Genomic DNA, 11,075 nt, shown 5'->3' with positions numbered 1-11,075 from the left:
TACTTATGTAGTTATATACACTAACCATTTGGCCTTGAATTATGACAAAATATACTATATAAAGTAAATTGATCCGGCAAATAGGTCGGAATCAATCATATCTCACTTCATGGATATATACCTACTATGAGTATTATTTATTGGTGTTAACTAATTGACATTTTTTTACGCACATTATTTGGATGATAGAGAAGTAACTCGACTGACAAACTTTTGTTTTGGTCATTGATAAATCTATTATTTTGACAACTCTGTGTATATTATTAGTGATATTTTGAGATGATCAAACTACAGAAGTTGAATGCAATTAAAAAGAATAGCAAAACCCTAATATGAAAAGCAATTAAAAACATAATTCATAAATTATTGAAATGTCGTTTTCCAGTCGTAAACGAAATGAATGAATAAAAAAGCCCATGGGTCACGGCACGGTTACACTATGTGTTGCGTTTGTTGGCCCAATTTTCTTATCCAAAAAGTATTTTATTAAGCATTCTGATATCTTATTAATTATTACTAGTAAAAACCATTTCAACAATTTTCAACGATTAGCTTCTTCGTCGAACCGAGCCGCCATTCTTCCTATATACGTAATCATTAAAGATAATATTGATGAAATATGTGTTTTGGAGATCATAAAATTTCATGAACTATAAAGTACTCCTAAGGACTACACTATAATGAGATGAAACATAACATGTTCATCCTAAAAGTTTGCATATTAGCAAAATAAGGGCCAAGATACCCAATAAAGTAGACCATTCAAATCTGTTGAATCTATGATGCCTCAGATTCAGCCCTTCAACTCAGGCCCCTACTCAAGCTCACTTTTTGAATATAGAAGGCAGGCTATTAGACTTGTTACAGTTAGAGGGAGATTTAGAGCCCGAGCTAGTCGTGAGAGGGAGAAGAAGAAAGAGGACGACAAACATATAAATTTAAATTTCTTTTTTTTGTGCAAACTCCCTTACCAGCTTACCTATTATCAGTTTGACTTAAAGATGGAAACACCGTTGAACTTGTATGCAATGAACTCTTTTTCAATGTGGGCTAGAATCTTGGGCCATTAAAGATTTCATAATTAATACCAATGCCGGATGTTGTGGAATACCTTTCTTTTCTTGGTTCAATCCTAAATGTTAGCTTTCCAATTGAGTTTTGGTTTGGTCCTGAACTCCTTGTTATTATGGAAGAGATAGAAGGCGAAAAAGACTAGTTGAAAGATGTTTATGATTGTCGTGTATAATTGAAAAAGTCACATGAGAATGTTACTTACATGAGAAATGAGAATGAATCTCAACCACACAATTGGATTAGAGTTGCAACACTTGTTCATTAGAGTTATACCCCCCCAAAAAAAAACATTCTTTTTCTAATATTCTTTTTTTGGAGTTATATCACTTTTTCATTAGAGTTGCATCACTTATTCATAAGAGTTATAGCACGTAAAATTCATTCTCATTTCTCATGTAAGTATGCATTCTCATATGAATTGACTTATATATATATATATATATATATATTATATATATATATATATATATATATATTGGGCAGTTGTTTGAGTCGGGGATGGAAATAAGGGGAACAAAAACTTAAAAGGACGACATGGTTTTCTGCAACTTTAATGTGACAGATAAATGTTAATCATTGTTTTCATGATCGTAGTAACATGATAATTGTAGGACAACATCTTGTTGTCTAAAATTTAGGTAAATATGAAACTATACAAGTGCAATGTTCATTGTTCATTTGATACTTTTCAGGTTGATTTGATATAAATTTATTTTCGAAATTTGAATTCCTCGTTATTCCAAATTACTGGTTTGGAAAAACAAGTGATTAGGCAGTTTGTTGCAAAACCCTAAATGAGCCCTTCTCTCTCTACAAATACCTCTCCCGAAGCAAAACCCTAACCAGCGCAACCCCCCTCCTAGGCTCGCAGGTGGCGAGCCCTGAGTGCTCTTCGCTCATTTTCGTCATCGGTGGGCCTACTCTTATCATCATTCCTTCGTTTCGCCAGTCAAGCAAGGTTGTCAACGACGTATAAGAGAACTGTGTTTCACACAACAAGTTGTGCCGCTTCCTCACCGCCAAATTTTGGTTACTCTCACTGGTCGCTTAGCGTCACCGCTAAGCCTGCTACTATTCTAGTGTCTTTGTCGTTCATCTTTCAAGGTTTTAGGTCTAGATTTCTTCGGTAGAGAAGGAGACTGTGTCTTCCACCGGATATCAAGTTCCTGTTCTTTTTCGTTAGTTATCGAATTCTCTAGGAAGGATTCCTATCAGATCTAGATTAATCCTCGAGAAGCCTCTCTCTAGAGCTTTCTCGATTGTTGCCGTCGATAATCTCGTTTATAAAAGGTAAAGATTAGGGTTAGGGTTTCTTGTGTGGGTTAGGAAGTGCTAAATTTGAGGTTGTTGGATCTGTTTCAATAAACAATTCTCTACCTTTCACTAAAGCTAACCTTGTCGCCGCCGTCTTTTGGTTTCGGGCACCCCGATCTTGACGGTAAAAGGTAAAGATTAGGTTAGGGTTTCTGTTTTTAGTATTAGGAATTGATAATTTGCTTGGTTTTCCCGTTGCCTTCGTTTGGTTTTGCGATTGCTTGCTCTCTGCTAGCTTGTGTTAGTATGTTTACTTTTTGTTCTTACTGGTGGATAGTGTTACTTAGGCCTCAATTTAGTTTTGTTAAATGCTTTCCTAATAAGGTTGTTATGTCAAGTACTAGCTTGTGGTATTCAAGTTGGTGGTTTAGTTGTGTGTTTTCTGTGTGGAATAGTTTAGGTTGGAGGATTGTTGATGCATGTTAAGCAGTTGTTTTTTGGACTAGAAGCCTAAAGGTGTGGCTAATTGGTCTCGTCTCCTCCCCTAATGGATGTAGGTTGACGTTTAGAGGACATGTTGTGTTTGTTGGTCAAGTGGACTATTTGTTCTTCGCTAAAAGTGTCGAAATTTTGGGGAATATGTCAAGGAGAAGAGATTTGAGTGGAAGGGGTGTGGGTATTCTTGGGTCGGGTTTTCATCGATTTTAAAAATTCTTATCTTTACGCTGCTGCTCATTTTTTGGGGGTTAGCATGCTTATCAAGTCACTTTTAGTGACTCTTGTTGCTTGTGACAAATTCACAAGTTTGTTGTCTCTGGCTTGGTTCATTATTACCCTTCCTTTTCTCTCCTTGTTCTTTAAGTTGCCCAGGTTCTCATGTGTCCTCAAACAGTATGTTTCAAGCGGCGCTCAATCATCTTCAATCGAAGTACTACTGATGGCTTTAGCGAGTTTGTAGGTTGCAACCCAAATTATCTCAACGACCAAGGATCAATCAGAGACGTTTATACTACCTTTTTAATTCCTTGTAATTTGGTTATTTTGTCTTCTAAGTGTTGTAAGGGTTACTAATAACCCAAGTAATATGTAGTATGTAATTTGTAAACTCTTTTTATTTATGCAAATTTTCTCGATGTCAAAAAAAAAAAAAAAAAACAAGTGATTCTAAATCCATAATATCAAAGTCGCTATATAATTTAGACAATTCTAGAATTTCAAATCAAATATTAGTTTATTTCAACATACGATTATATAATTTCACATTAAAACGTATTTAACTAGCACAAAACTCTCCTTCTTACATGTCATTCTATTAATGAGAAACCTTCTCATCATGATGATTAGTGACTCATATAATAAAAACATCATGTGAAATTAAGAGATTAATCATCTAGAAATGGGAATCGCTTGAAGTGGCTCAACCTTTTGCAATGTAATCCCGAACTTTTCTTCCATGTCTATATCTTCTGGGCTTTTCCCATGTCCGTACTTCCAATGGAAAGAATGAAGAAGAGTAGCCAACATTAGATGTGTCATCCTATAAGCTAGTGGCATTCCAGGACATGTTCTTCTTCCTGATCCAAAGGGCATGAGCTCAAAAGCTTGTCCTTTAACATCAATTTCTAACTCCAAATGTCGTTCAGGGGAAAACAATTCCGGTTTTGACCACACACTTGGATTACGACCAATCGACCATACATTAACCCAGATAGTTGAGTTTTTAGGTACCAAATAATTACCTAATAATATATCTTTTTCCGCCTTGTGCGGAACCAAAAACGGAGTTACTGGATGCAATCTAAATGTTTCTTTCACTATTGCCTGAACATATGGTAATTTTGAGATATCATTTTCTTGCATAGAACTATCTTTGCCAAGTACTTTGTTTATCTCAGCTTGAGCCTTTTCCATCTTTTCTGGATTGCGCAATAACTCTGCCATCGCCCATTCTAATGTGTTAGATGTTGTATCCGTTCCCGCTATAAATAAATCCTGATCGTACAAAGATAGATACAATGATGGCATGTCAAATGTAGATATATATTAATGAGATGCAACACACACATTATATATATATATATATATATATATATATATATAACTTTTTTGAAAGATGATACAATACATATATATTAAACACACACATACATATATAATTATTATAATCATCCCCCCCCCCCCTCATAACCAACTTTTTTGAAATGGTAATTAAGGAAAAGGACCCTTTCTAGATCTCAACCCGCACTGTGTTCATTATCTAGCATTTTCGAGCCAAATACTTGAGAGTAAGGAGAAAAGGTAATGAGAATCCTTAACCCCAAAGTACTGCAGTTGGAAAAATTCGATCAAGTTACCTTAAAATTACAATGTGAATTCCCAACCAACTACACCAAGCAAGCTTGACCTCCCTCCAGAATAACTTGGAATATGTGATTATTAGACAATACTTTGGGTTCTAATATATAGAGGTAAACTACCAATAACTTTTCAACCTATATAATTCATGGACAAATCATACTCGCTAGTTTATTAATATACATTTTTAGAATAATTACACGAAATATCACTTGATTATTAGTCAAGACTTTTTTATATAAGCTTAAAGTTATAGGATCGATTTGTATAGTGCTATTAATTTTTTTTAATAGTATGTAGATTAAATGAAGTGAAACACCTTAATGGAATACTCTAAGTTCAATGGCGAGAGAGAGACAGGATGGCTGCCACTTTACAAAATGCTTTACATGACATATAAGGGATTAATTAGTTGATATGATGGTAAATGTATTGTGATTCTTACTAAGAGGTCAGGAGTTCGATTCAAGACATCAACATTTTTTTTTCAAAAATCATGATAACCTATCAACTATTGGTTAATTACACACATGACAAAATTCCAGTGCAAGAGGGAGTGTTCCACGTGATACATAAAGACTTTGTCTAGACCTCAACTCACACTGCGTATTTCGTCTAGTATTTGTGGACCAAACACTTGAGACATGAGAGTAGGAGGAAAGGTAAGAGGAATCCTTACCTCCAAGTACCACAGTTGGGAGGATTTGATCTTGTGACCTTAAGGTTACAAGGTGAATCCCCAATCAACTATGCCAAACAAGCTTGGTTACAAGGTACCTAATATGCATATACTTCCAGGGGCGGGGAAAATATGAGCAAAAATAATGGGGCCCTGTACAATTTCCTTAATTGGGCCCTTCATTTGCAGTTCAAAAAAGACTAAAGTATAAGATTCGTATTTACAACTGGCTAATGACGACTATCTTAAAAGGTTAAGCAACAAAACTTTGATGAATTTCATGTTCTCATTATTCCTTCCCTTATATATACTTTTTGTTATAACGGGTTGGGGAGAACACAAGGGAGAGAAACCCGGAAGCCCACAAACCAGAGCCCACAACGAGGTTCCATCCTAAAAACCAATTGACAATAGGAGGAGTAGCTCACTTGGGTTATAAACTGAAAGCTCTTTGCTTACTTTTTCAATGTGGGACAAATACTACTCACACTTGCACCTAACAATCTCCCCCTCAAGTGTGAGCCTATACACTCCCCCTTGAACAGTTTTGCACCCAGAACCTGCAGAGCTCAGCTCTAAGGCAAGGCGACACTCACAGACTGGCCTTAATGCCATAAGACCCACACAGACCGTGTCCCTATCAGATGGTGCGACAAGATCGAACCTGGCGCTGATACCACTTGTTATAACGGGTTGGGGAGAACACAAGGGAGAGAAACCCGGAAGCCCACAAACCAGAGCCCACAACGAGGTTCCATCCTAAAACCAATTGGCAATAGGAGGAGTAGCTCACTTGGGTTATAGACTGAAAGCTCTTTGCTTACTTTTTCAATGTGGGACAAATACTACTCACACTTGCACCTAACACTTTTACTACTGATCTAAATGTTTTCTTTTGTCTGATCTTCAAACAATTAAAAATAAACATGTTTTGGGCCCCTTATATTTTCAGGGTCCTATTCCGTTCGCCGTGATTGCGTGGGCCAAGAACCACCCTTATATACTTCATATACATATATAATCATTCTTTCGTCTCTTTAGATGCCAAGTTCTTATTTCTCATTTCCATGAAAAATATTTTACACCTTACCAAACGGAATCTTAATTTCTCTCCTAAAAATCATGTTGGTTAACATATAGACAAGGTCTTTCTTACCATTAGAAAAAATTATCGCTGCCATGTAGCGTATGAGGTACCATATTTGATATATATAGGACACATATCATCACAATATCACAAACATGTGTTGCCATTACCAACACGTAGAACATAAGTACATAACCTATATTATCAACTTTCTAACACCCGAGAATTCTCATATTACTAAAGTTGTTTGGGATGAACTTTTAGTATCTTCCCAAGACTACCTGACGGCTGACGCAATTCAACAATTAACAATCTTATGCTTATCGCCTTATCGACAAATCCGCGTGCTGAACCACTTAGTCAAGATAACGTTAACTTTGTAATATAAAATTGAAATATTTCATTTGGTACTATTGTACTTTTGACTTTTCCATTTGGTATCACTATTTTTTCCGATATTTCACATAGTACTACTATAATTTGATTTTATTCTCTATTGTACAATTCAACTAAATAAAGTGTTAATTTACGTTAAAATAGGCTAGAGTTTTACTTCGATTTACATGTTTTAATTTGCGTTAAGGTTTTAGTAATTATTTTAGTCGTTAAGGTCAAAGTTGAGGTCATATTTGACAATAAAAAGACATAGAATATTATGATCATTTTTATGAAAATTTTGACTGAAAAATAGAGCTTCAAGGGTTAAAACGACACCCTAAAATATTAATTTATTAAATTTTTGCAACTGCAAATAGAAATATGCAAACCCAAACAAAATCGTATTCTTGTTCAACCATTAACTAACATTTACTTAATAAATGGTATGATAAAGATTAATAATAAATTAGAGTGGTATCGTGTGGAATTTTAAAATAACAGTGATACCAAATGAAAAAGCCAAAAATTCAATAGTACCAAATGGAATATCCCTATAAAATTTTACACCTCCATAATGTCACTATCTTTTATCGAAATTATCCTAACAATATTAAAAGAGGGAGTTACTCCATTCAAATAAATTTCTCTGTTTTGGAATTTGGTTTGCCACAAACAAACCAACACCTTAGAAGTGATATGGACACTCTTTCAAGCTCTCTTTTTGACATTTAATTTGTTCTTCTTGGAATTCGTTTGTTATTCTCAGTTGTTATTTATATTCTCACTTGCCAAATAGATACAAGTTTATATACTACCTTCTTTTTTCGGTTATACCCGAGATGTCAATAATGAAAAGGTTAAAGTTAATATACATGGTACAATTTTAAAAGAGAAAAAACTATTTTTTTTTCTTTAAAAACAAAGTAAATATTGCTTAAATATTGCTTTCTTTGAACTCTTATCAATGTGGTAAATGTCGTAATGTCGAGAAAATCATTATGGCAACGCATACAAGTAGAGGTCATAATTGTCTACATATATTGTAAAAATCTATTTCTTATGGAATGAAAAAAAGACATATATGATAGCATAGTAACCATATAATACGACCCTAATAGAATAAAAAACCTGAATCGTGTTTCTAAAATTCGAATAATTAAAGTGTACTCGTAATTGGAAATCTGGATATCTAACTTTCCGGATTTTTTCACAACACTAACTCATGTACCTCCTTTGTATTTTTTTTATCTTACCCATTTGGAATATTGACACTATTCACAACTACAAAGAATTTTTCTAAATTGTTTTATATTAGAGTGATCAACATAGGCCCGGCCAACTCGAAAATTAGCAGGTTTTGGGCAAAAAAGACGGATCAAGGACAACCTAAATCCGAAAATTTAGACTGAAATTTAACCCGGCTTGAAAATAGTCCGATTGACAAGCTTAGCCCGATCCAAAATATCCTCCTAAATATTGGACATTTATACTTGAATCATTTAAGGTGGAATTATTTAAAAAGATATACAAAAATTTGGACAATTTATTTCAAAAACCCATTCTTTTAAAAACCCAAGCTAAGGCACGGGCACATTTATAAGTCCCTTGAAATATTTTACGATATTCTCTCCCGGCCTTTTCTAGTCGTTGCTAGATTAATAAAATCGATCTGACACTTTACATGTGCCTTACAAGTGTTTGTGAATTGTGATCTTGTTTTCTGATTATCTTATCTCAACAAACAACTCCTCTGGACAATCTTTAGCTACCACACAAGAACGCAATGTACGAGGATTAAAAAAAAAGATTGGTCTCTCCCTTTACTTGACTCGTGTCTAAACTCATATATATTCCAGTTTTTCAATAGTTGTTAATGTTATTGGATCATTCTGTCAATAATGTTTGCTCCTGGATGTAAAAAAGTACTGTATATCAAATTTGTGTTCTTCTTCCCCATTTAGCTTGTTAGCATGGTCATGAAATACCAAAGATTTGGGCACTACCATGAGTCAAGCTTCAAATTTTAAAAGAGTAGCTCCTCTACCTTATATTATGGTACTTTATCTCCTCTTTCTTTAATGTGGAACTACTCATATATGCACAGTGTACATAGGGTTCAACTGTTACTGATACACGGGTCACGGGGTATGGCACAGTAAGAAGCTAAGGGCCATAGTTTGTGCTAGGCACGACATGAGACACGAAACACAAGCAAGAAGCAACTATACATGATGAAAAACATATAAAATTGTAACTAGCTAAAAAATCAAAATTGCTAAGACAATCTGATCAAGCAGTTAACTTTTCGAGGTTCTGTGCCAATGCCATGAGCCTAACCCTTGAAATGGTTAGGTAGACATGGCACGAGCGAGGTACGGCTAGTGGTCCATAACCATCCCACCAATATTGTTGAATTATATTTTGATGAATTATTTATTTGACGCTAGGATTAACCTAGCTAGCATTTACCATATCGAGTCTGTTTTAGTTTCGGATTTAAGTTCATATGTTTATGTTAATTAATAGCGTACTATATAAACCATATTATTAACTTCAGCCTCTGTATTATTTTGTAATTTATACTCTCTCCTAATCCTAATAAAATTGTTTCTCCTCTGCCTATGGATGTAGCTAATACACTATCAGTGAACACGTTAATTCTTATGTCGATTATTCATTATTATTTGTTTCGCTAATCGCATCTGTCACAACAAATATTATTAAAGAAGTTGCAAAAGTTGTTTGAAAAAAAGGAAGTTGAACCTCTTACCGCAAGTAAATGCTTGACATCGTCGAGGCTCAATTCATCATCCTCAACAAGCTTAAGTAAGGTGCTCAACACATCATCCTTAACATCCGTTGGATCTTTCAACCTTTTATCAATAATTTCCTCAAAAATCCCGATCAACTTCTTCAAATAACTTGTAGTCGTTTTTAACACACCTTGCAAGTCAAAGTGCTTAACTAATGGGAAAAAATCCGACACATTAGGCCTTGCACCTTCTTCCAACAAATGCCAAACAAGATCCTTAAACTCTTGTGAATCTAAAGAATCATAGCTAGCCAAATCCATGGAAAAAAATGTGTTAGACAACAAATTTAACGTGGTAGTAAACCCTGCCTTACCAATATCAAGGGCTACACCCTTTTCACAACATTGTCGTGCATACTCAACAAGCTCTTTCACCTTTTTTTGCCGCAAAAATTGACTTGTATCTAGGCGTTGTGTAGTAAACAATTGGATAGTAGCAATTTTTCGAAGGTCTCGCCATTTAGGACATACTGGAAGCCATACCATGGAAAATTTGTCATGGTCTACGGCCCTCGCGGCATTTGGGACCGTTCTACTAGACACGGCTAAGTCATGCTTTAGGAACAATTCTTTTACTATTTCCGGAGATGATATTACTATTGTAGTAATAGTCCCGAGTTTAAGAGACATTATGGGGCCGTAGATCTTCGATAGCTCGGCGACAGCGCGATGAGGCCTGTCGCCGAGCTTGTGGAGGCTTCCTATAATAGGCCATGGTTTTGGTCCTGGAGGGAGTTTGGATTTGCTCAAAGTTTGTAAGAAAAAGAGTGTTGTGAAGATGATGGGGACAAATATTAGTGAAAGGGTGTAATATTCCATTTTATGGAGGAGCTCTATCACTCTATGGTATATACTCAATACTCCTATCTTGTTGAAGATGGTGTACTTATAAATTATAGTCGGAGACTCGGAGATGTCGAATAGGTGACGACTGACGAGCGTGTTGACGCTTGGACGGTTTGCCGTTTACGTTTGTGGTGTGCCGAATAATTTATTTCATGCCTAAAACTTTTTGCATAAACTATAATACTATACACAAACCTACCGTTTTGGCCTAAAATAATTGACATGATAATATACTATATATATATAACTAATATAAGTTATGAAGTACAGTTGATCCGACAAATGTGTTTATGGAGTATAAACTATAAATCATATTTTCACTTTATGTGTTTATAGATGCAAATCATATACCGACTATGGTACATAGTACTGTTTTATTAGTAGTATTAATTGATATCTTTAACTTGCACATGTAAAGGATGCAAAAATTTGTTCACTTTTAGATAAAGTTGATTGAAAATTTTGTAAGACTTTCCCATAAAAAAAAAATTTGTAAGACTTCTACTATATATTTAAGAGAAGTTTTTTGCTCATTTCGCATTTGAACTTTGGACTTTCTATTTTACTCCCTCCGTTTTCTAAAGATTTTC

General features: G+C 34.9%; 1 protein-coding gene and 1 long non-coding RNA gene across 3 annotated transcripts in view; one reads left to right on the top strand and one right to left on the bottom strand.

The window, feature by feature from the left end:
- The window catches only part of LOC130591284 (uncharacterized), a 35,973-nt gene extending 32,427 nt beyond the window's left edge, over positions 1-3,546 (top strand). The window contains exon 5 of one of the 2 annotated variants that reach the window (XR_008969099.1): positions 3,191-3,546. This is a non-coding gene — a long non-coding RNA (uncharacterized LOC130591284). The remainder of the gene's footprint in view (positions 1-3,190) is intronic. The other variant, XR_008969098.1, reaches the window with a different exon arrangement.
- On the bottom strand, positions 3,541-10,695 carry LOC104905447 (cytochrome P450 76AD1). The gene is made up of 2 exons (XM_010693996.3): positions 9,598-10,695; positions 3,541-4,320 (listed from the first exon to the last, which is right to left on the bottom strand). Exons 1-2 carry the CDS (start codon positions 10,456-10,458, stop codon positions 3,715-3,717), a joined length of 1,467 nt encoding a protein of 488 aa, XP_010692298.1. The 5' UTR covers positions 10,459-10,695; the 3' UTR covers positions 3,541-3,714.
- Between the last annotated feature and the right edge of the window lie 380 nt (positions 10,696-11,075).

This window comes from Beta vulgaris, chromosome 1 (assembly GCF_026745355.1).
Source record: "Beta vulgaris subsp. vulgaris cultivar EL10 chromosome 1, EL10.2, whole genome shotgun sequence".
Lineage (NCBI taxonomy): Eukaryota > Viridiplantae > Streptophyta > Magnoliopsida > Caryophyllales > Amaranthaceae > Beta > Beta vulgaris.
Note: the sequence above shows the minus strand (reverse complement) of the source record. Positions and strands in the feature narration are given on the sequence as shown.

Coding starts and splice junctions, on each gene's coding strand:
- LOC104905447 (XM_010693996.3), bottom strand. CDS start 10,458: ATGGAATATTACACCCTTTCACTAATATTTGTCCCCATCATCTTCACA. Junction 4,321..9,597: donor ATGTCAAGCATTTACTTGCG/GTAAGAGGTTCA, acceptor TTGTACGATCAG/GATTTATTTATAGCGGGAAC.